The sequence below is a fragment of the Oenanthe melanoleuca genome, chromosome 6 (genome assembly GCF_029582105.1).
Source record: "Oenanthe melanoleuca isolate GR-GAL-2019-014 chromosome 6, OMel1.0, whole genome shotgun sequence".
Taxonomy (NCBI): Eukaryota; Metazoa; Chordata; class Aves; order Passeriformes; family Muscicapidae; genus Oenanthe; species Oenanthe melanoleuca.
In genome coordinates this window covers 32,639,408-32,664,659 of record NC_079340.1, presented here as the reverse complement: position 1 = coordinate 32,664,659, position 25,252 = coordinate 32,639,408, and the positions used below count along the sequence as shown (strand labels likewise).

Sequence of the window (25,252 nt, the reverse complement as noted above, 5' to 3'; positions counted from 1 at the left end):
TTTGCCTGGTATTTTTCTGTTTTGCTGTGCTGTAAATACTTTAGCTAAATGCAGAGTGACTAATGTCATCAATCATTCATTTCTCTGCCTTAATTTCAATCAATCATTTCATTATCTTCATGTTAAAATGAAAGATCAGCTTGAAATGGTGCAGTTGCATGGGAACATTTTTTTGCCTAAGTTGGAAAAGCACTTGGAAAAGAAGGACAAAAATGGACAATACTCTGCTAATGGAATTTATCTGAATTAATAAGAGACAGAAATAAAATGTACACATGAAGTCAGCAGGAATTATAGAAGGATAATATCCTGAATTCCACAGCACAGTGGAGAAAGAGGGAAGGGGATAAAAAAATGAAATTTAACTGGTCAGCTGGCAATACAATTGTCAGGCTCCTGTTTCATATACCCAGATTGATTTATGCAGCAGGGAGAGAATTCCCTGTGATTACTGAATCCAAGCCCCACATTATTGGAAAATGAAATCTCCTTTTTGCTCCATTACTGTCAGGCCAGGATGAATTCAGCCCCTTCCAAGGCTTCCATACACATCCCTCTCCCAATATTTGGGAGCTGACTCCCACCTGGCTGGAAACTGAAATAATTTGAGAGGAATTTTAAATTTTAGGATCCCCTAAATGTGTATGAAACTTCAAGGCACTGAAAAGGTTTTTAATTTGCAGATATAAAAATAAATGTTGATCCCTTTTCTCTGTTTTCCTGGTTCCTGTTGTTTTAGAAGTACAAAACTGATGGGAAATCGTGTGTTTAAAAACCCTGAATAATAAAAATACAGTGTGATCAGCTGCCATACCTATTTTCAATTTGTAATATTATTTTAATACACAAGTGTCACCAAAGTGAGCCTTTGAGGGAAAGTGTGTTTGGAATTCATTTGAAGTTTCACTCTCAGAGGCAGAGACACAGAGCTGACACCAAGACAGTCTGCTGGGACCAAATTATTTTCCTGTATAAAACTTAAAGCTTATAAAATCTAATCTTTTCTAAAAGCTCACAAGAAAATAAATAAAAAATGCCTTTTTTTTTTTTTTTTTTAATAGACCAAAGGACTTTTAAACTCACTGATAGTTTTATGGCCTTCAGAGGATATTTTATTTTTAAATTCTGTAGCTTTGGTTCTATTACCTCGAAGATTGAAATCTACAGAAATGTAAATTATTCCCTTTATTATAAAGACAGAATTGAATATGAAAAGACAATTATTCACTTTCTTCTTCTGTGGGAAAATAACCTATTTCCAATCAACCTGGTATTTTTTTAGTTACCATAAAATTAGTCTGAGACCATAGAAAAATGTCCAGTATGTGACTATGGAACAAAACTGGAATTGTCACTTTTTTGTCATGAAAAATATTTTCTCATCTGATACAGATAGGAGATTGTCACTTATTATGTTTACAGAAAAAAAAAAAAAAAAAAAAAAAAAAAGAAAATATCTTGGTCATATTTTTTCTCTGCAAGTTTATCAAAATGAGCAATTATGTCAGATTTGAAAAGATGAACTTTAACTCAAGCTCTAAGACAGATTTAAATGGCAACAAAATGTATCCAAGGTGAGGATAATGTCTGCATTTCCTCCAAGGTGACACCAAGCTGCCTTTCCACAGCAGCTGCCTCTGCCAAACCTGCCTTTGAGTTTTTTACCTGCCAAGCAATCAGATCCTTCAGCTTCTCAATCTTGTCATGATCCTCTGGATGCTCGTGCATGTATTTCTCAGTAAAAAAAGCCTAATTGAGAGAGAGAGAAATGAGCCATTATTTCAGAAAATGAAACATCTTCTACCAGAGGAACGAGCTACAATGAAAATAAATGGATCAGCTTAGAAATTCTGCCAAGTAACAGCTACAAACAAAGTGAAAATGATGGAATCACAGGATCACAGTGGTTTGGGTTGGAAAGGACCTTAAATCCCACCTAGTGCTACTCCTGCCATGGCAGGGACACCTTCACTGTCCCAGTGCTCCAGCCCCAGTTCCAGCCTGGCCTTGGCACTGCCACAGCAAATCTGGGAATTCCATCCCAGCTCCTCCCCACCCTCCCAGAGAACAATTCCTTCCCAAAATCCCATCCCTCCCTGCCTTTTGTCAGTTTGAAGCCATCCCTGTGTCCTGTCCCTCCATCCCCTGTCCCCAGCTCTCCTGGACCCCTTTAGGCTCTGCAGAGCCACCCTGAGGTCACCCCAAAGGCTGAACAGCCCCAGCTCTGCCAGCCTGGCTGCCAGAGAGCTGCTGCATCCCTGCCCTGTCCCCACTGCCTGCTGGCAGGATCAGGGAATGCTGGCAGGATCTGGGAATGCTGGCAGGATCTGGGAATGCTGGCTGGGATCAGGGAATGCTGGCTGGGATCAGGGAATGCTGGCAGGATTTGGGAATGCTGGCAGGGATCAGGGAATGCTGGCAGGATCAGGGAATGCTGGCAGGGATTTGGGAATGCTGACAGGATCTGGGAATGCTGGCTGGGATCAGGGAATGCTGGCAGGATTTGGGAATGCTGACAGGATCTGGGAATGCTGGCTGGGATCAGGGAATGCTGGCAGGATTTGGGAATGCTGGCAGGATCAGGGAATGCTGACAGAATTTGGGATGCTGGCAGGATCAGGGAATGCTGGCAGGATCTGGGAATGCTGGCAGGATCAGGGATGCTGGCAGGATCTGGGAATGCTGACAGGATCAGGGAATGATGGCAGGATCAGGGAATGGTGGCAGGATCAGGGAATGATGGCAGGATTTGGGAATGCTGGCAGGATCAGGGAATGCTGGCAGGATCTGGGAATGCTGGCTGGGATCAGGGAATGCTGGCAGGATTTGGGAATGCTGGCAGGATCAGGGAATGCTGGCAGGATCTGGGAATGCTGACAGAATTTGGGAATGCTGGCAGGATCAGGGAATGCTGGCAGGATCAGGGAATGCTGGCTGGGATCAGGGAATGCTGGCAGGATTTGGGAATGCTGGCAGGATGTGGGAATGCTGACAGAATTTGGGAATGCTGACAGGATCAGGGAATGCTGACAGGATCAGGGAATGCTGGCAGGATCTGGGAATGCTGACAGGATCAGGGAATGCTGACAGGATCAGGGAATGCTGGCAGGATCAGGGAATGCTGGCAGGATCAGGGAATGCTGGCAGGATCAGGGAATGCTGGCAGGATCAGGGAATGCTGGCAGGATCAGGGAATGCTGGCAGGATCTGGGAATGCTGAGCCACCTTCTCGTAGTTGGCGAAGCCGCCCATCACGGCCGGGTCCACGATGCCGTTGAGCAGCATGGACAGGGGGTTGATGGGGAGGTTGGGGTCGTTCAGGTGCTGCTGCACCATGTTATTGATCTTATCGTTGGTCAGCTGCATGGTCTCAATGGCATTTTCCAAAGGGCTGATCTCCACCTGAAACCACAACAAAAGGAGATTTTCCACCAGGTCAGGGCAAAAAGCTCATGGGCAGAAAGGTTCCAGCCTTTGAGAACTGAGGTGACTGGGAGATTTTTGAGCAGCAAGGCTGATTTCGGGCACTGAGCTGTTTGGTTTGCAGTAACTGATAGGATGATGGCTATCAGTGCAGGAAGGTAACTGCATTTTGCTGCTGCAGCAGGGATTACATCCCTGCACAACATCCAGCAAGGCTCTGGCAGCAACCACGTGAGCTTTTCTGGAGGATTACAGAGAACATCAGAGATTAAGGGTTGGTGAGTTTTAGCAGCACAAAGAAGATCCAGCTTAATGTAACAGTAAGAAAGAAATGATAACTTCAATGTGGATTTTCTGATGGAAAATGTAATCCTAAGCTGCTGAAAAATCAAGAAGATATTTTTGCAGTGATTATTTTGGTGTGTTTCCAAGGACATCGAGTTGAATATGTTGATGAGATGACATCTAAACTATCTGCTATGATTTTTCCCAAGAGGTCATATTTTCTTCATCTGAGTATGGAGAACTGAAGGGAAAAATTTTCTTTCTACCTGGACTTCAATGAAGAGAGTCCTCAGATGCCTTCACGGGGTGAATTAGCTCTTGTGCGGTCTAAAACTTGCTTTATTTTAATTGATTGACCTCCAGCTACTTTTTACGCCCAGCTACTGTGTCTTTCAAAAAGTTCATCTTGAAAAAAAACAGGATTAAAATATTTTAAATATTAGTGAATGGCCTGCAAATCAGTAAATTGCAGTGACCCAGAGTGTAGAGAGTCCTCACTGGAAGACACAGCCTGCTTGTATTAAAAAAATGATGTGGTAGGGAGAGGAAAGGAAGGTTAATTGAGGCCTGTGAGGAAAATGCAAGTGTATATTTGATTACAGCCTCATTTACATAAATGCTACATAAACAAAGCAGCACTTCTACCTGGCTATCAGTTGCTTACCCTGTTTCTGAGAACCACTTACAATCAAATCTCTTTAGTTGTTACTCTTACACCTGCCAGCTGATTACATCAAGGATGTTTTAATTAGCATTTTGAGCAGCCTGCCTGCTGAATTATTCTGGAGGCAGGGAAGGAGGCTGGTGCCTGTGCTGGGACAGGAGCAGCCCAGGCTCGGACACAGCCCAAGGTGCCACGGGAGAATCTGGACTGGGGAGTGAAGGCACATTCAGCATCTGATTGGGCAAGAACTGCTGGGAACATCACAGGCTAAATTTAGGATTCTGCCATTTGTATTAATGGCCTTATAACTATGCAATAATGTGTTGATGAACCATTGCTTTTAAAGCTCTTGAGCATCTCCAGAAATTAGCACTCATTGAGCTGACAGCTTTTTGACTTTTCTGTAGCAGCAATCATGGCTTTCTTTCTCATTCTCCTTTCTTTTACTACTCTTGTAACACTCCCTCTAATTTTTTAAAAGCAGATGGAGAATTGCAGTTGCCATCTCTCTACTACAAACTGGGCTTTGGAACCTGCTGAAAGCTATTTATGATAAGTGTGAATTCTGAGCCTTGTTCCCATTGCTTTCCTGACTCTGGGCACTCACTCTGTCCAGGGAAAACAGCAATTACATTCTCCTGAAACATTTGCACCAGTGCAAAATCCCAAGATAAAAACAAAACAGACATTAGCATTTGTGCCTTTTAAACTCAAGTGTGATTCAAAATCTGATTTCTAATTCCCTGGCTGATCTCAGCAGATTTTTCCCCAACAACTTCTTGTGTCCAGCTGAATAACAGATACAGGCACAGATACAGGATAACAAATGCTGGCCCCACATTCCTTGCAGATAATGAACAGATTGCAAAGGGTTAGGTGAAAGTGCTCAGGAGGAATTTGAAAAGCCAATAGATTTAAAGCAACTCTGCATGTTCCTGTGGCTTATGTAACATAATACACTGCATTTATGAAATCACTCCATTCTCTCAGCACTGATTTGATGCACTCTCACCTCTCCCTTTAACAACATTCCAGTTCCATCAATAAAATATGAAACATGCAGAGCTGCTGGAGTATCCTGGTGCTTAGCAAGGGATCAATAATATCTGTATCCATAATCACAATTTAGCATTACAGGGATGTAAACCCTGTGATCCTCCTTGCAGCGTTTTAGCTGACAGGGATCTTGAGGAAAGTCAATACCCATTTTGTAGGAGCTGTGCCAGAGGAGGTCAGAAGTTATCTGTAGCAGTCTTCCCACATGTTTTAGGTCCATTCTGCTCTCATTTCTCAGCTATGCTCCCAAAAGGCTGACAGCAGCATTCTCCCAGGATTTGTGCCCATTTTGATGCCAGGCAGAGCATGAAGGGTGTACACAAAGTGCCTGTCAGGCTCTGCTCTCTGCTCATCAGCACTGGCATCAGCCTTTACAAACAGCCCTTCTTGCCATCATGAAGATAAATACAATCTTCTCCATCAGGGTTATATCCAAACTACGAAATCCATTAAAAATTCAGTGTGTTTTATTCAGCTGCCTATTACTGTCACACATCACATTCATATTCTGTTACTATAGATACCATAGTAATTTTCTGCATTACTTCTGTTCATCCAAATACAACTGTCCAACATAACCTCAATGGAGCAATGAAAAAGGTTTTAATTAATCATATGCAAATTGTTCTTTTCCTTTAAAAATAAGCCTCACAAGAGAGATTTCAAAAAGGCAGTAACAATGTTTTTATTGCTACTTAAAAATTACAGCTGCATAAGAATAATTTAATCTTAAAGGCGTTTAATGGATATGTCTTATCTAAACAGTCTAAATGGTTGAACAGAGAAATGAGTAATTTGGAGTTACTCTGTGAGGTTGCTGAGGGTATATTTAGCTAAATATGGAGAAGAAACAAAAACAACCTTTAACCACAAGTGGTAAGAAATGCAGACATACAATGCCTTTGATTATTGGGGTATTTTGAATTAATGACAATCAAGAAAACCAAATCCTCTTTTGTACAGTTCAGGCTAGGTTCTCTGGCATGGAGCAGGGCTTCCCTACAGCACCTCAGCTCTCTCCATTCTGAGAGACACAAATGCTTTCTAAAAGGGCTGAAGGCCTTGGAGGGCTGGCTGCATTCCCTTGGGAGTGAAAAGCATTGCCTGAGTCACCCTCAGCCAAACTCAGCACCCTCAGCAGGGTCCCTCTGCATGTGCCAGGGACAGTCCCATGGACTCCTTGCTCACAGAACTAAGCACAGCCACTGAGACACACAGATACCCTCTGGCTGTGTAAAACCCCATTTTTTTACACAATCTCAATAAAGCCAAACTGATCTTACCATGAACACTGATTTGACTTCAAACCACCTGAGGATCCCTGGTAATTTATAGGCTGTCACATAGATGGTCCTCTCAATCCACATGTTCTGCAAAGGGAACACAAGTGTCACATTATCAATGGACAGCTGGGACCTTGAGCAAAGCCCTAAAACACCATCACAGGACAAGGACCAAGGTATGGCAGAGTTACAGAGCCAGGGGGGATTCCAAATGGAAGATGGAGCAGCACTGATTTAAATCTGCATGTGACTTAGCAGAGAACAACTGAACAACTGCTCCCTTTGAAGGAAAACACCATGGAAAGATCTCCTGGTTTTACTGATGTTCATGGAATCACAGAATGCTTTGGCTTGGAAAGGATTTTAAAACCCATCCAGTTCCAGGAGCAGGAACACCTTCTGCTACCCCATGCTGCTCCAATTCCCATCCAACCTGGCCTTGGGCACTTCCAGGGATCCAGGGGCAGCCACAGCTCCTCTGGGCACTCTGTGCCAGGGCCTCCTCACAGCACTAGTTTTACTGACCATTAGATGAAAGAAATGGTTTAGTAAAAAAAAAATCAAAAAAAAAATCAAAAGGTATTAGTGCCTGACTGGAATCTTCATGGTAAGACAGGTTTCAGGTGTAACAATTTAAAATCCTTTCTCAGAAGAGCTGCTTTTACAAAATAAATACAGCTTTGCCCATTTTTTTTCTTATTGGTATAAACGAGAACATGATAAATTGGCTTAATTAACTTTCTATGAAAAATAATCCCTTTAAACCTAGAATTTATTTCTCAACAAGCAAAAGATAATGAATGGCTCAGATGCTCCAAATAGAGGGGGATAAACAAGCAAGCCCAAAGTGGTTTATTTTGTTCATAATTTCTTACTGCAAATTCGTTGTCTGGGTTTTTCTCTCCTTTTCGAACAGGGCGTGAATACTCAAAGCGTTGGACTTCATTCACCCTGTAGAAACTGAAAAGAGAGAAAAGAATCATGGAACCACAGAATGGGTTGGGTTGGAAGTGACCTCAAAGATCATCCAGTTCCAAGCCCCAAATGCACAATGAAAATCAAATTCTGTCAGTTTAGGAATTGATGCTAAATTCTAATATTAGAGGAAGTTTATGGACAAATATGAGATCACTGTTTTCCAGTGGGCTGGAATGTGTGCCAATATTAAAAATCACCATTAAATGTCCTCACTCTATTAAATGCTCACCCTCCATGGGTGTGAACAGATTCATTACCCAACAATAAAGTGTTACATAAAGGGGAATGAGAAAATGACAAAACCCAACCCAAACTCACCTCACGATTTGCTCTGACACTGGCCTGTGAAATTTGGAGGGTAAATCAAGTTTGGGCTTTACAGTGAAGCACTGAATATCTGAATTTCAGGGGTTAAGAAGTGAAAAGGGAATTTCAGTTCAGAGCAAACAGCTCAACAGGAACACACACACACACAAAAAAAAAGGACAAAAAACCAAAACTGGTGCGTTACACCCATCAGGGCACAAGTGCAACAGGCTGGCCATAAACGCTTGAGCTGAGCTGCTGGATGCACTGGTTGTACTGGTTGTACTGGTTGTACACCCAAGGATACACTGGCCAGAGGAGGTTTTGATGTCATCCCCAGGGGGTGACGTTGTCTTCATCTTCTCGGCGTTGGGGAACTGCGTCAGCAGCCGCGCCTCGAAGTCCTCGCGCCGCTCGTACTCCTTGCCCCGGTAAATGAACACTTTGTTCTGCAAACAGAGGCACCCACAGCTGCCACCAGCACCCCAGAGCAAACACCAGTGCTCCCAGTGCACAGCTGGGTGTCAGAAGTGCTGCCACCATCGCTGTCAGTACACAAAGAATCCCACACTCCTTGCCGTAATCAATCCTTTATCAATATTTTTTTCTCACCTCCAATTCCATCCTGGGATCATTAAGTCCACATTTCCCTTTAGGTATTTTTATAAGTCACCTCAAAACACAATTTCAAAGATCTGTAACATTGGTGGCCATTGAAAATCTATTAAGAGAAATTACTGAATCCAAGATGCCTTGTCCACCTTCCACAGCTAATAATGGAATGGATGCCAATAAATAAACTGAATTAGATTTTTTATACATAAACATTTATTCAAAGGCACTTAGGTGAGCAAATAAGACTAGCAGACAAAAACAGAAACATAAAACAATGCAGATTTGAGGAGGAATATCCAAAAATACTGACTCTTATAAAAAGTCTCACATTAATGTATTAGATTTTTGCCATTATAAACATTTAAACATTTTATAACTTTAAGTTTATTGTATTTGTAAGCATTGATTTCTTCTTTGCCAATAAAAATGAAGAGAGATTTTAAACAGTCCATTTATATGCTGAGTTCATTAAATTCTAAAGGAAAATGTAAAAGACAACTTGCATACTTTTAACTGATCAAACATATTAAAGCAAGTCTGGATAAAATTTGCATCTGAATATGCTTAACCTCATTACTCATCTCAAAATGAATACTTAGTGAAAAAATTATACAGCACTTATTAAAAAGAAGGTGTTTTGACTGGGGGTAGGAACCTGGAGTTGTTCACATTTGCCCAGTTGGGTTTAATTCTGCAATGGTGCCTTTTGAAAAGCTCAGTAGGGGAAAGAAATTAGAATAATAGATGGCTAAGGAGCCTCTGTGTAACTGCAATTTATGTCTATACATTTGTAATTCACAGGGAATGCTGGAATAGAGGGCAAAGTGAGGATTTTCTCCATCAGCTGGGCACTCAGCAGCCTGGTTTGTAGAGGGCAAATTGGGAAGGAATCCATTCCTGTGAGGGTGGTGAGGCCTTGGCACAGTATGCCCAGGGCAGTTAACTAAATAATAATGGGTTATGGAATTATTAATGGGTTAGAGAATCATAACACAGATGCAATTCAGACATGTTATAGCCCTACTTTTCTTTAGCCATAAAAATCCTAATATTATTGAAAAAACCCTTAAAATGTCACTAAAGGTATGATCCTGGCATCAACCAAGTGACACATCTTAAATTGGCACATGACACAGACAATCAATGATGAAAACTGCTACTAAAGGTGTCACACACAGCTTTGATAGTCAACTTCATTTTAGTGACAGTGCTGGAAAGGACACTCACCTGAACACACAGCCACATACAAAAGGCTTCTCTACCCTGCTCATATATATAAATTATATATATAAATATATATATTAACCTGCCAGGCAAAAATGTCACCAGTCAGATGGTTACGACCCCAAGTGATGGAATGGGTCATTTATCTTCATTTCTAGTGATACCCTGAAGAAATAGAAAGTACTGAATACGTTTGAAGAGAAAGTTTTTCTATTAAAATTCAACTATTCCATCTTAGAAACCAGCAAGGAAAAAACAGTGTTTGTTTTGTATACCCAAAAAACACCTGTCAGTGTCAGGTAGGTTTTTCCAAGGCAAGGGAAATTTCCAGAGCAAGAAACCTCTGTGGGAACAGGTGACCACTTACCCTTATGAACGTTGGGAATCCCTGGCCATAGTATCCAACAGCAAAATAATCTGGTTTTGGTCGTATCACCTTCACAATGTTTTCATAGAACTGGGCTTGTTTTCTCTGCAAAATAGACAGGAGGGATTTGAATGACCTGAGCTTTTACAGATTCCTTATACTTCAGATCCTGTGTGCATCTCTAATTTAAAGATGTTTCATTCCCCTATTTTTTTTTTCCACCTTTCTATCAGATTCATAGCATTATTTGGAAATACCAGACTCTGTAGCCATGATTTTTCTACTCATCATGGTGAATCTGACTGTTCCCTAAGGAATATCTCAATTTTGATGGACTTCATGTTGGTGAATCTCACTGATCCATATCCAATATCTCCATTTTGATGACCTCCATCATTGTGAACTTCATTGTTCTATAACCAGTATCTCAATTTTGATAAATTTCGACATTGTGAATCTTTTTGTTCCATATCCAATATCTCCATTTTGATGACCTTCATCACTGTGAACCTTTTTGTTCCATATCCAACATCTCAATTTTAACAGCCCTCATCTTGATGAACCTCACTGCTCCACAATCAATATCTCAATTTTGATGAACTTCATCATTGTGAACCTCATTGTTCCATATCCAATATCTCAATTTGGATGGACCTTATCTTGGTGAACCTCACTGATTCAGATCCAGTACAGGAGTTTGAAGGCAATCTGAAATTCCAGTTGTGACACTCCTGACACCGAAACACAGGAAGGATGAAGCTGCACACAGCTCATCCCAATGGTGCTGACTTGGCAGTTTTGGGCTCCTACATCTCCTTACATTCCTCTACTACTTCCCTTCCATATTTCCAGCCATGAATTTGCATATGGAAAGCAGGCAGTTGAGAACTGCAGGAAAATGTAAATTTTGGAATAAACACACGCATGTCAGACTCCATCTGCTTTCGACGCCGAGTTCTTTATCTCTAATGATGAAATAATAGCAAATGAGCAGCTTCAGAAGATCTGTTCATTAACTTATTTTTAGTCTATTATTTCTGTAAAGAGAATGACTTTTGATCTGGGGGGAGTTTTAGTGCTGCTCCCACACGACACATAACAGTAAATGGCACCAAGACTACAAAGACCCAGATCTGCCGAGTCTTTCTCAGCAAAACTATTTTGTCATTTGTGAATTGTCTTAGAGGCTAATATTTAATATTGCTTCAAGTAAAGAGACAAGGGGGAGAACAGAAAGAACAAAAACCTCCTAAATTTTATTGTGGGAGGAAAAAAAAGAGCTGTTCAGCAGCAGCAATAAGAAAAGCTGATGGGGTATGTGAGACCTGACTCATATGGGAGAGTGAATTTTGGTCTCTGTCTTGTGAGGGAAATGCACACCAGGACTAATTCTGTGGCACCTCATCTCCTGGCTGGTGAACAAAGAGCAGATAAACTCAATTTCTGATGTGAGGATTGGAAGTTCTGGGTCTCCCTTCTTAAAAAAGGGAGAAACTCCATGGAAATACCCAAGGTCAGGCTGGACAGGGCTTGGAGCAGCCTGGGATAGTAGAAGGTGTCCCTGCCCAGGGCAAAGTGGGTGGAACTGGATGAGCTTTAAGGTCCTCCCAAGCCAAATCATTCAGTCACTCTGTGACCACTGGCTACAATGAAAAAAGTACAAATTCCAACTTCTCCTCCAGAATGGATCCAGTAGGATAATGAAAGAGTGGCTGCCTCTGTGACAAACCCATTCATGATCCCATGTGCAAGCAATAAGGAGAAGGAAAATGAAAACTGAGGGACCCAGAGTAGCCACCTCCTGGTGAACAATCACATCTGACAATCGTTTCTAGCTGAGGAACAATCCTGCCCAATTCCTTTTCTACTGAAATGAAGAATATTCTGTGCCCACCCCACCAGCAGCAGTGAGTGGAGCTGTGTGCAGCTGAGCTCAACACTGCAGGAATACCCAGCTCAGACACACTGGATACAGAAAACATAAATAATTCATAGAATAATGCAAAGAAATTAAGGAAAATGTACTCTGAGTACAAAAGCAAAAAGTACCAAAAACTTTGGAGTGGAGAATTTTCAGAAACAATCTGGAATCACATCCCAGCTCCTGTGGAAATGGTTGGGACCTGAGGAGGGACAGTGACAGCTGCCATTTATCTCTTTGGAAGAGAACAGGAGGGAAAAATGGTGCAGGAGTAATGAATGGGTAACGTCAGGGCAAAAATAACTGACTGGAGACATGAATGCTTGGGATTATTCATACCTAAAAAAAGAAACGTGCATATAGAAAGACACTTGAGAGAGAATGGGGATTTTTTTTCATGTTCCCATTTATATTTAAATTCAAAATTTCCTTTTATACTCCAAATAAATCAGCCTAACATTACTGAAGTGTTTTTCTTTCAGCTAAAAAAAATAAATTCAATGTTTTTCAGACAATCCAGTGGTGGCCAGTTAATTGACACTGGTCCAACAAAGCCATGATGGGTATTTGTTTCTGCGTTTTACTGTCATTGCTATAGTATTTTTATATAATTTTAAAAGCTCACAAATTCAACTTTGAAATAAATTATTGCGGTGTCTATGTCATTAAAAAAACCTACCAGCAGTTCACTGAGTTGTTCATAATCAAACATTTCATTTTCATACTGTTCTGCAAGTTCTTTACCCAAGGCAATGGCCTCTTCCCACATCTGTTGGAAAAAAAATCACAAAACAACACAAAGAAGCTGAATTACATACCTTGGTTAAACGTCAACATTAGAATCAAATAAATCCAAATAAATGCATTGTGTCACATGCCTGAAAACAGTGAGCATCTGATGTGCCAAAGAGCTGTGCTGGGGCTCAAAATGTCTCTATTAATGGAATCATGGAATTGTTTAGGCTGGAAAAGCCCTCCAAGTTCACTGAGCCAAACCATTCCCAGCACTGCCAAGGCCACCATGTCCCCAAGTGCCACCTCCACATGGATTTTAAATCCCTCCAGGGATGGGCACTCCACCTGGGCAGCTGTGCCAGGGCTGGACAAACCTTTCCAGGGAGCAATTTTCCCAAATATTCACCCTGAGCCTCCCCTGGTGCAATCCCTCTCCTCCTGTCCCTGTTCTCAGATCCCAAATCCCCCAGCTGTCCCCTTCTGGCAGGGAGTTGTGCAGAGCCACAAGGTCCCCCCTAAGCCTCCTTTTTTCCAGCTGAGCCCCTTCCCAGCTCCCAGCCCCTCCCTGGGCACACTCCAGCCCCCCAGTGACATTTTAATCATTGAGGGTCCCAAAACTTAACACGGGATTGGAGGACAATCCCTGCCCTGCTCCTGCTGCCACTGCCATTGGCCTCCTTGGCTTGGTGGCACTCAGGGTGATCTGCTCCATGACCTTCCCTGGCAAATTTATGCAAATTTACTGGATGCAAATCAAGTCAAATGATCAAAGAGCTTCAGAAGTGAAATGATTCCTGCCAGCCCATGCAGTAATGTGTAAACACAGCCAGTCCATGAAGAAACCCAGGACACAAGGCTGGTGATTGATTATATTTCATAATCACCTCTCTTGCCCTCTAATATCTATAATCTGTATTAGACAGGACAGGCAATTTGCAGATATTGCTTTGAACAAATACTCATTATATTTCCATTGGTTCTTCTTCTTCTCGTTCCTCAACCATGAAATTCAGCAGCCGTCTCAAGTGACCCAAAGAAATTTAACAATATCCTTCAGCTCTTCAGAAGGCAACAATCTTAATGAGGAGCAGCAAGAATGGTTTTAAATGTGCATTTTTCATTTGTTTTTTCCACTCCAAAGATAAAGAACCACTCAAACCCAAAAATATGCTTAAATTAGCACACCAGGCTATCTAAGATCAAACTTGATGATTGGCCTCTGCTGCTGAAATTTGGCTGGCATTGCTGACCTCCCTTTATTTTAAAAATGAGTTTCAGAATGAGTAAGAAATGCAGATTTTATTGGCCTTCATCTTAAATTTAAATTCTCTGGCCACACCACTTCATTCTCCTCTCAGCATCAGGCCACAGGCTCCTTGCTGTGGTGGAATTCTGAGGAGATCCAGCAGCCAGGAGCAGGTGGTGAGGAGGGCTGAACACACAATTCCCCATTTTCCCCACAAACATCCACCTTTGGGGACAGGGAGTTTGGGATGAAACACCACAAATTCCAAAGATGGTGGGAGGTGGATGCTGGGGAGAGAAGAGGAATGGTGACCTGGGGAAACCTTCACAACAACTGATCCCTGCATCCACCCCATAAAAATCCCTCAATCCCATCCTCTGTAAAGCACTGTGCAAATAAGAGATATTTTACATCCCAAAAACACAAAAGCTCCCCAAACCACACAAATAAAATTCCACACTCAAAGCCCCAAAATCAATGTCAGGTGAATTGTATTTGTCTACTGATCTGCAAGTCGAAATTGCATTGCTTAGTATATCAGGAAAACTTGGGAAAAAAAATAAGAGTTTTACAAAAATTCCTGGTTCTAGATGCTGATTTGAAAAATAACAATAAACATTAAGGATGAATCTTCAGCAAATCTCCAAGTGGAACATGGCAATGTCACAAAAAGCAAGATGGGTCCCACTGGTCCCATCCCTGCTCCTCCTGGAAGAGAGGAGCCAATTTTCAATGAAGGGATGGACTGAAAGGTTGTCCTGGCAAACAGTGGGAATGGCTGGAAAGCAGCAGCTGGAGAGACAGGGAGCTGCTGATGGTGCAGCAGATGAGGAAATGCAGAGGGAAAAAGTTATGGGAGATCCAAGGGAAAAAAGGGAGAGAGATTTCTGCCCTCCAAGTAAAGACAAAACAAGGGCTAAAAACTGCCCTGTGGGGCTGAGAGAGGGGAAAGGAGCTTCTGAGCCCTGCAGAAAGCAGCTGGGAGGATGTTTGGACAAAGGAGTGACCTGATTTCAGATGAAAGAGCCATGAATGCTCACAAGGAGCAGAATCTGGTCCTTCATTAACCTTCCCTTGCAGCTCCTCGTGATATTCGACCCCTCCTCTTGATTTTCCTTATTTCTCCAACAAGGTTCAGCACATTATTTATCTAGGGAAGAGACTGGAATGAGCATGAGCTGCCTCATGTTTGTAAAGTGCCTTGAAGGTGAAAAATGCATCAGAAGGACTAATTACAATCACGGTAATGAGGGATCACGTCTGCAGGAAATTACAAGGCAGCCTGAACGCTCTGCAACACAATTTTTGCAAATGGAAGGATCTGAATGTTTTTATCCATATTATGGATCTAATCTAGCATGATGATACAGAGCATGTTTTTATTTTTAAACAAAAATTAACATGAATTTAAGAGTAAAGGCACAGTTGCAGAAAAAGAAGGACATTTTCAGGCACCAAGTGGAGTTAATTTTGACTCAGAAGGGAAATACAGCACCAATTTATAGGGACTGAACTAATATTCAGGTGCTTGTTAAGTCAGAAAGTGAAAGCTTTCAAAATCACTTAACCTTCCCTCATTTTGAGTGCCATTTTCTTCTGAACTTCAGTCATCCAGAACTTCTGCATATTTTCATTTCAAAGACAGCAGTGTGACCATCACTTCCCTTGTCCTGTTCCCTGCTTGTGTGCTCCAAATTTAACCAGCCCTTCTCCAAAATGAGACTGGAAATAAATTGAAGCCTGAACAATTTTTGATTTGCATCAACAGTGTAAACAAACTGCCTTGGTTCTTCCCACTGACTCCTGGATAAGCACAAACCATGTCTGGGAATGCAAAAAGTGCTGGATTGAAATGGGATATTGGGCAGGAATTGTTCCCTGGGAGGGTGGGAGGCCCTGGCACAGGGGCCCAGATTTGCTGTGGCTGCCCCTGGATCCCTGACAGTGCCCAAGGCCAGGCTGGAGGAACCTGGGAGAGCTGAGATGCTTTTGCTTGTGACAGGGTGGGACCAGGTGACCTTTAAAGGTCCTTTCCAACCCCAGCCATTCAGTGATTTTCAAAGCAGGCACACTCTGCCTACACATCACTGCCTATAGGTACCAAGCACTGCCACTGATTAAATAACAACTTTAGCAGAATTAAATCTCCTTTGATTTTTTTTTCACCTTCCCACCTTTGTCTGTCAACACCATAAACACCCAGAGCAGAGGCTGCTTCCACTGCACCTCCCCTAACCTGAAGAAAGCCTTCAGATGTTACTGAATATTAACATTAATAATGGATTCTGTAAATGTTCCAGAGCCTGAAAAATGAATCCTCAAATTAAATGTGATCCAGATTTAGTTCATGTACTACACACAGACACTGATCACATAATCCCTGTGTTCTTCCCAGCAAGGAAGTGGAGATCAACAGGAGAAAACCAGACCATGGAATCCTGGAATGATTTGGGTTAAAGATCATCTCCTTCCACCCCTGCCATGGCAGGGACACCTCCCACTGTCCCAGTGCTCCAACCCCAATGTCCAGCCTGGCCTTGGGCACTGCCAGGGATCCAGGGGCAGCCACAGCAAACCTGGGCACCTGTGCCAGGGCCTGCCCTCCCTCCCAGGGAACAATTCCTTCCAAATATCCAACCTAAATCTACCCATTGTCAGCTTAGAGCCATTCCCTGTGTCCTGCCCCCCATCCCTTGTCCCCAGTCCCTCTCCCTGGAGCCCTGGAAGGGGCTCTGAGCTCTCCCTGGATCCTTCTCTTCTCCAGGTTGACCAACCCCAGCCCTCTCAGCAGAGCAGCCTCAGGATCAGAACAATGTTTGTTTCTGGCTTAAATTACTGGAATTCCTTGAAAGTTTTTGTAAAAGTCAGCTAACAACTTCTCCTGCTGACATTGTGTTATATTATTTTTAATGGAACACTTTCAAGTACTTTTTCTATTGTACTCCAAATACATGATGAAAAAGGGATAAAGGAGAAAAGATTCTTTCCATTTTTGCCAGTCTCTAACTTTGTCCCTCTCCAGCCAAGATCTCTGTCTAGAGAAAATCACCCACTTTTTGTTTTTCCTGCCTCTTAAAAACCTCACTGTGCTCTAACATCTCTGGTAATCCCAACAATCCAGCTGTTCCTTCAGAGGAACAATGAGAAGTTGGATTGTGGAATCAATTTCTTGAGTGCCCTGAACTCCAGAGCCCAGGAGTCACTGAGGTTGGAAAAGACTTCTAAGATCATCAACCATCACCTTGTTAAACAATAAACCTGTCCTCAGCTGTCAAACCCATGCATTTTTTGAAAAATTCCAGGGATAGGGACTGCACACTGCACAGCCTGTCCCTCTGCTTGTCAACCCTTTCCACTAAGAAACTTTTCCTAATATCCAGCCTAAACCTGGTGCAGCTTGAGGCTGTTTCCTGAGCCTGGCTTTTCCCTCGTGCAGCTGCACCACAACTCCTCCAGCATGACAGAAAACCAGCCCAAAACTGGAGATTCCCCCATTCTCAGAGCAGCAGGGACAGTGTGTCTCTGAAAATGCAGCTGTTTGCTCCAGAGCAGTTTATTCAGGTGAGGACAGCACAGCTGCAAACCAGGATCCTGATAAATGGAATCTCTAGTCTTGAAGGTCAATAACTCCCAATCTGCTGCCTCACAGATTTCCTGCCTTGGAAGCTTTCCCAGCTTTGCCCAGGACATGGCAAGTCTTCTGGAGAAATGAGTTGTACAGGGAGCTGCTACACAGGATTTGTACCAGCTACAACTCATTAATGGGAGAAACAATTTATCTGGAGAGGGTACCAGGGAGAGAGGCTGCTGATACTGGAAGGAAAATGCTGCTTTTATACTCAGGGGGTAAGAAAAATGTGCAGAGCCTACATTTAGTTGTGCAGACACGAGCTGCAAATTGTTATGGGCAAGACTTTGCAGATGCAGGAAACCTTTTTTAGGGAAAACCCAGTGATTTTAATTTATTTTTCAAGCTTGTTGGCCAGAAAGAACTACAGTGCTCAATTTAGTTTTTGAGGTTAATAGCAGCAAAGGAGGATCTCAGGGTATTTCTGAGCCCCTGCAGAGTTAATGGTCAGGAGCAGTGAAATAGTCTGGGATCAGAATATTATGGTGCCATATTCTGATGTGTGAGGGACTTGCTAAGCTGGTTAAATTTCAGGTAGTGTTAATTAACCAGCATGAAGGCTTAATAGTTTAAATAAAATGCTGAAACTCAGCATTTCTATTTTGTCAGTACTGCATTCAAGATACAGGCAGGTTGGAAACTCTTTAAATAAATTAATATATTCATCTGGAACACAGCCAGACTCTGGATCCTCCCTCTCCCAAGACTCTGTGTCCTTCCCAGCTCTCAGGACAGCTCTGGGGCTGAGCTGGCCACCAGCCTCACACAGATTTTTGGCAGACAGGTGAATTTCACCACTCACTTGTTAAGATGGAAGAAAAAGCCATTTGATGTCATCCCATGAGCCAGAAAAAAAAAGGCTTTTAAGCCAAAGCATGGCATTTGCTGTATAATTTCAGATATTTCTGTTCTGAGGCTGCTGTAAAGCAGTAAAAGCTTTTTTTGTTTTCCTTTGGAGGAGGAAAGGAGAAAGGAGGAGTAGAAATAAATGAGCAGTGTGCATTTGTTTAGTTTTTTCTCCTCAGGACCAACACTTTCAATTTATGGAGGAGCAGAGGAAAACCTGTCCTGATTTCTGGGCAGCAGCATCACCAGCATTGCTGACCCCACTGCTGGTCCCACATTTCAGGAGGCAGGAACAGGAATGCTGCTGCTTCCCTTGGGGCTCCACAAACAAACCTGGTTTAAACAGCACCTCATCCTCATCAAGGAGCATTCCCTGCATTCAGGAGTTCACTGATTTCCATCAGCTCCTTCCCACAGGACAATGTCACCCCTTCCCTCATCCCTTTCCTCCCATCACCCTTCTCACCTTGGGATCTTCTAACCCAACAATTTCCAGGGAAGTCCCTGGATTAAGGGCTTTGCTGGAAACCACAAAGCTCCAGGAGAGCACAGAGAGAGCAAACACTGGAGAGCAGTTCAAAGGGTGGGACAGACTGCTGGGATAAGCCTGAGGATAAGGATTTTAAGGGCAAAAGCCAAGAGAGATGGAGAGGAGGCTGCAAAGTGCAGTGAAGAATAATCTAGGAGAGAAAAGGATCCTATGCCAAGGAAACCACTTCCTTTTGGAAAGAAGGAGCTTAGAAAAGGAATGAGGAGCATAACTAATCAGGAATCAAATCCATAAACAACTGCAAAATGCAGAAGTTGTTTCTCAAAATCCTCCCTCCCTAAAGGTGACAGTTCAGCTTTATAAAAGGCTGGTTCAAGGATAAAAAGTTAAATACAGGTAAAAAAGCAATCTTCCTAAGAATAACAGATTAAAACTAGAAATCAAAATGAGGAATCCTAAATGGATCTTGAACTACAAGTACCAGGGATGCTCGTGGTGAGGGCAGCATTTTGTTCTCAGCCCACCTGAGGTGCCCCATTCCTGCCTTTGGGGCACATCCACCTCCTTTCACTCCCTTACAGATTCCTCAGGCACTGCTGGGCCAGAAGTGAAGGGTTCACTCCATTCCAGCCTGTGTGAGGAGGATTAATTCTAAATTCACCTGCCCATGAATGCCAATATTTAAGGGATAAACCTCATGGTTCACTTTCAATAGACAAGGAAACTGTGAATTCTCCTGGGAAATTACTCTGCTAAGAGAAAGGGATCCTGATTTTTGAGAGGCTGAACTACACCAGCCTTTAAAAAACAAAAACCCAATGTTTTAAAACAAATTTTAGGAAATCCTTCTGCTCCATTTCTTCCATAATATTTCTAACTCCCACATCTCCCTCCCTCCCCAAATCCACAGCTTTCCATCAGGCAGGTTGGGCTGGGAGAGCCACAGGCTCACAACTTTAAAACCAAACTCCTGGAAGTGCCTCTGCAGCTGTCCAGGGGTGGTGACCTTAATTTGACACTTCTTGCTAATTTAATGGGAAAGGAAATCCAACAAGAACTCCCAGCAGGGACCCAGCTGGGTGATTATGGCACAAAAATAAAACAGTAATTGTTTTGGGGCATGGCTTCAGCCTCCCAGAAATGCACAGCAAAGGCTGTTCAGGTGTGTCACTGACCATGGAGAGTTAAAGCAGCTGCTGGGCTGCATTTGCAAACCGCTCAAGGAATGCAAGAAGTTGATTTAACTTAATGTCAGAACATCCCAAATGAGAGGATTACCTTCAATCTACACTGGAAACCTCCATGTGGAGCTTCCTGACATTTGCAAAATCACAGAAAATGAATATTCTCAGTGTATATTGATTTTTTTATTTCCCTTTTCATGGAGTAATGTGAAAAATTATCACCAGCTTGAGTGACCAGAAAATGAGAGGAGGAATATCTGTAAGTAGGAAAGAGCATTTTGGAAATGAATCAACTCCTCACACACAAAAAATCCCTCAGGAGTCCTGGCACTTGAGTTCTGCACAGAACTGGTGCTCAGCAGAACAATTCCCAGCCTGGACACCAGAAAGGACCAACAGGAAACCATAAAGACAAAAAGCAACAAAATAAAATCAGGCAACTTCTGGTTTTCCTTCCAGATAGGAATGTAAGATTAAAATTAGCTTCAAAATCAGCTGTGATCTTCTCTCAAATAAGATTCTTCTCATTCACTCAGGAAAAGCTTTTTGAGCAGCAGGAACTGTCCCCACATCACCTCCACCAGCCACTTGTGCACCATATTCCAGAATTATATTTCTGCAATTTTTATCCCAGTCCAGAATTACAATCTTTACCCCAATCCAGAAACATAACCTTCAGTATCACTCATTAACAATTTCTGAATATTGCATGAAGCTAAGCTATACAATTTGATTTTTTAAGCAGTGTTTTTAACAAAATGATAAAAATTATAGTTCTTATCAAATTTATTCTAGGATTTTAATCTGATGCTGCTAAAAACACTCTGAAGAGATGGGCTGGCTGGATAATATTTGAATTCTACCAGAAAACAGCATTTCTGTTCACTTTACAAAGTTTACTTTTAAACCCCAAGTTTACTTTTCTGAAATTTCTGACAAAAAGATTCCTGCTTCTATACTTGACTACTTTGTGCCTGAAATATCCAAACACTGATCCATCCCTGGCTCCAACATTAACCCCCTCCCTCTCCAGCACCAAGCAATGCCAAATGCAAATCCCTTCTGCATTAAAAGATGCAATTGCAATGAAATATCCTCCTCCCAGGATATTTATGATATGAACCACAGACATCCAGGCCCAGAGGGAATTATTTTTGTGTACATGAGGAAGAACAAGGGGAGTTGAAGGATTCTGTTAGCTCTTGTAAGTGCCAGAAAAAGCCCTCCAAATTACATGCATCACTTTTTTATTTACTCCATGGCATCATATGCCCATATATTTACCCTTAAGAGAGGAGTTATAAATGTACATTGGTTTCTTTTGACTTTTTTTTTTGTAGTATCATTATCTGTAAGTGCTTCCTGAAGGTCACTGGATGCAAACTATGTTTGCTATTAAATTTATAAGTTTGAGAGAAAAGCAATGAAATACATTTGCACTTCTTTTCTTCCCTTTTTACCTTGCCCTTGTCAAAGTAATGGATAATTTCTTGATAGAGCTGATCTTTCAGCTGTCCTTGAGTAGCAGCTTGGTATCCATCCCGCTGGGTAAGATGTGCTGCACATGCTTCTTCTGACCACTAAATCACACAAAAAAAGGGAAAAGTGAAAAACAAATCCAAAATGAAGTGAAATAAAAGAGAGGGGAATATTTAAAGAAGTGGTGCTGCAGTTAAAGCACCAACAAAGGTTTTTTTACAGTTGTGCCCTTTGCTTCCTGGGGCACAAGGAGCATTTATTTGGATGCTCTAATTGGAGACTAATTACATCCATCAGCTGGAAGGGAGCTCCTGGAGGTGGCTTTGTGTCCTCAGTGAGTTTGATGAGAGTGACCCCCCCTGCTGATGGCACACAATGAACACCTCACTTCATGTGAGAGGAACCCTGGAGCCCAGATCCATCACCACAAAGGAAAGGGCTGCAGGCAGGGACAGGAGAGGCTCAAACTCCCTGAGCATCTTCAGAGGCAGGGAAAGCATCATTAACTTTATCCAGCCTGCCTGCAATTAGCAGCTCTGGCTTTTCCAGCAAATGACTGATGGATCAAGGGAAATATGTCAATCACAGGAATGGTTTGGGCTGGAAAGTGGATTAAATCCCATCCCACCTCTGCCATGGCAGGGACATCTCCCACTGTCCCAGTGCTCCAACCCCAATGTCCAACCTGGCCCTGGGCACTGCCAGGGATCCAGGGGCAGCCACAGCTGCTCTGAGCAACTCCCAGATTCATTTTCAGAATTATTGCTAATTTATCTCCTATATATTATTAAATTTCACCCATTCACTTCTTGATTTGGCCACAATGTTTGTGTTTGGGTCATGCAGACACTTCTGACAGCTCTGTTCTGAACTCTGCTTCTGAGCAACACAAACCTGCTGAAGCCTGCAATGTGGTGGTGATCTTTTCAGCTGAACACCTCAATTCTGACAGAAAGGGTTGGAAACACATCAAAAGTCTCTTTTCTTGAGTGTGCTTCATCAACTTGCAGTAATTTGGCCTCTCTCTCTCCACAGACAGAGCCTTCTTGCAGATTTAAGGGTGGAATTCTCACACGCTCTCAGTCTTGCCCTCAATGTGATCCCATTAAAATCAGAGGGATGAAATATCTGTCCATGATGAGTGTCATTGAAAAATCCTGTCCTGAGGCTTGACAGAAAAACTCAATTGCTCAGTTACACACCCCATAATATTGCTGCTTCTCAGGCAACACTGAACTCCTCCCTCCACCAAGGGCTGCAGGAGCAGGGACTGAGACTGAGATTGATACACTTTTATAATGAAGCAATTCCAGCCTCTAATGAAATGATATTTATAAATAAACATCCACTCAGGGATGAAAAGCTGTGACCAATCCCACCCTGGCATTTGCTGCCTGCTATCAGTCTGCATTAGAAGGAAAGAAAGAAAGATGGGTATTTCCTCCCATGAAGTTCTGCCACTGAACTCAGGAGTGCATTGAGTGACACACTCACCTGCTCTCTGAACACATTCCCTAAGAAAAGACACAACTGGCTAAACTCTAATTTGAGGTCACAGAAAGTAGGTTGTCTAACAAGTCCAAGCCATGCCAGGTAAAAGTTTGAGTGATGTTTCATGGCATGGTTTATTCCATCATTTATTCAGGAACTCACCCTGTCTAAAAGGTTCATCCATGTGAAGTGGTCACAGTGCTTTTGCACTCCAGATGAATCTTAGAGATGTAATAACCCTCTAATGATTTTAAAATACAGTAAACACATTTCAGAGTGTCTTAATTTAAATTGCACATGTACACTCTGCATCATATTTAATCTTTTTATGGCTTGGATGCAGTTTGTTCAGCTCTGAAGTAGGAATAATTCACAGTGCATCCATCAGAAGGATCTCATTTAACACCTTCCCCTTTTCAACTTTCCAAAATAGATATTTGACACTCACACTTTGCTGGGGATTGCTGAAATGAAAGCCAGGATTGCTAAGAGCAGTTGGCTGCTGAGGATGAGGTGCAGCTCCTGGATGAAGAGGGGCAGCATGAGCACAGCAGGGTGCAGTAACAATCCCAGGCTCTGGATGGGAAGGACCTTACAGCCCATCTTGTTCCATCCCTTCCCTGGGAAGGGAAACTTTCCCTGGACCAGGAGGCTGCAATACACCCACCCTGGAATGAGCAGGAGATCAAGGGGAAAATGGAATTCTCATTTATTCTGTCCCTGACTCTCTGCCCCTGGGGGATTGTGTCCTTGAGGGAGTGGAAAGAGATCCAGCACTCCTGAGGGAGAGAGGTTTCACTGCAGGTTGTGAAATGTGAGGAACACAAACAGGACTAAATCAAATTGCTCCAAAACCTCTAATTCTTATCACACTGAGATTTTTACTTTTCCCATTAACTACTTTTCGAAAGTATGAATTCAGAGATGATTCTGCTGTATTAAATGTAATTTCACAACACAAGTATTGTCTGGCAAGAGCAGCATCTTCCTCAATGACAGCCAGGAGAGCAAAGTGGGTACCTGCTCCCACATCTGTGACATAAGCACAGGAAAAAGCTGCATGTTAGAGACCTCTTCTCTCCAAATGTTTTCAGGGAGATTAATGCTTCTCAAGTACAGCCTCACTCCATTGCTGGCTGGCAGTGGATGGTGTTAAACACTCAAATGCTTTATTTCAGGCACTTTCTGCAGGTAACATGTTATTTGTGCACATTGCAGCCTACACCAAACATTCCTTGGAGAGGAGCAATACTATTGTGCCTTTTCAGATGTGCTGTAAACTGGGAAACACTGCACTGAAATTACATGCACCTTTTAAAGGCATGAACTTGGACACAAGGCCATTTGAATCTCTCTCCAATTGTCTGAAATCCAAACTGAATCAGTTATTGACACCCAAGAGCACTCAAGAACAGGCTCCAGCACTCCTTGCACTAAAGATCTGTGGAGAGCTCATTTACTAAAATACTGGTTAGAGGCTTTCACAGACTGTACAATCTGGACATTTGCAATTTAGATTTTGTGGTGCTGACTTGACCACATTCCCTTCACTCCAGCTCAAGATCCATGCAGTGAAGTTTTGTTTTCCTGTGTATGAACTCCATGTGCACAGAGAACCCAGCTCAGAGCTGTTCTCAGCTCACAGTGCAGATGCTCTGAGTGACAGGCAGCCCCTGGCTGGCTGCTGCTGGGATCCCCAGGCTCAGGGTGTGTTCTGGGGTTACCTTGAGGAGCTTTGCATGCAGCAGTAAGGTGTAGGCAGCCTCTGTGTAGTTGTCACACTCCTTGTGCAGGTCACACAGCTTGTACAGGTACCTGCCAGCAACACAAACATGGCTCTTAGAAAAACTGGGATTAAGATGTCACTCAGTAATTTAGTTTGAAGATTTCAAGGGTTCAAGTCTATCTTCAAACAAGTAAATATTTGTGGGATTGGTTAAAGTTCCCATTTCCGTGTGCAGACAACCTTTAGGATCATTTGCATTTGCACTGTGCAGTTTTTAATGGACATTCAGGGAACCATGGGATCAT

The 25,252-nt window shown here is 42.6% G+C and overlaps 1 protein-coding gene across 2 annotated transcripts in view; it reads right to left on the bottom strand.

Annotated features, from left to right (window-relative positions):
- DOCK1 (dedicator of cytokinesis 1) overlaps positions 1 to 25,252 on the bottom strand; it is a 242,045-nt gene that overhangs the window by 30,330 nt on the left and 186,463 nt on the right. For both annotated transcript variants that reach the window (XM_056494592.1, XM_056494590.1), the window contains exons 37-46: positions 24,946 to 25,036; positions 21,712 to 21,831; positions 12,802 to 12,891; positions 10,202 to 10,306; positions 8,303 to 8,444; positions 8,008 to 8,086; positions 7,587 to 7,671; positions 6,712 to 6,798; positions 3,226 to 3,402; positions 1,666 to 1,749 (exon numbers count right to left, since the gene is read on the bottom strand). In XM_056494592.1, coding sequence (XP_056350567.1) covers positions 1,666 to 1,749; positions 3,226 to 3,402; positions 6,712 to 6,798; positions 7,587 to 7,671; positions 8,008 to 8,086; positions 8,303 to 8,444; positions 10,202 to 10,306; positions 12,802 to 12,891; positions 21,712 to 21,831; positions 24,946 to 25,036 — 1,060 coding nt within the window. The remainder of the gene's footprint in view (positions 1 to 1,665; positions 1,750 to 3,225; positions 3,403 to 6,711; positions 6,799 to 7,586; positions 7,672 to 8,007; positions 8,087 to 8,302; positions 8,445 to 10,201; positions 10,307 to 12,801; positions 12,892 to 21,711; positions 21,832 to 24,945; positions 25,037 to 25,252) is intronic.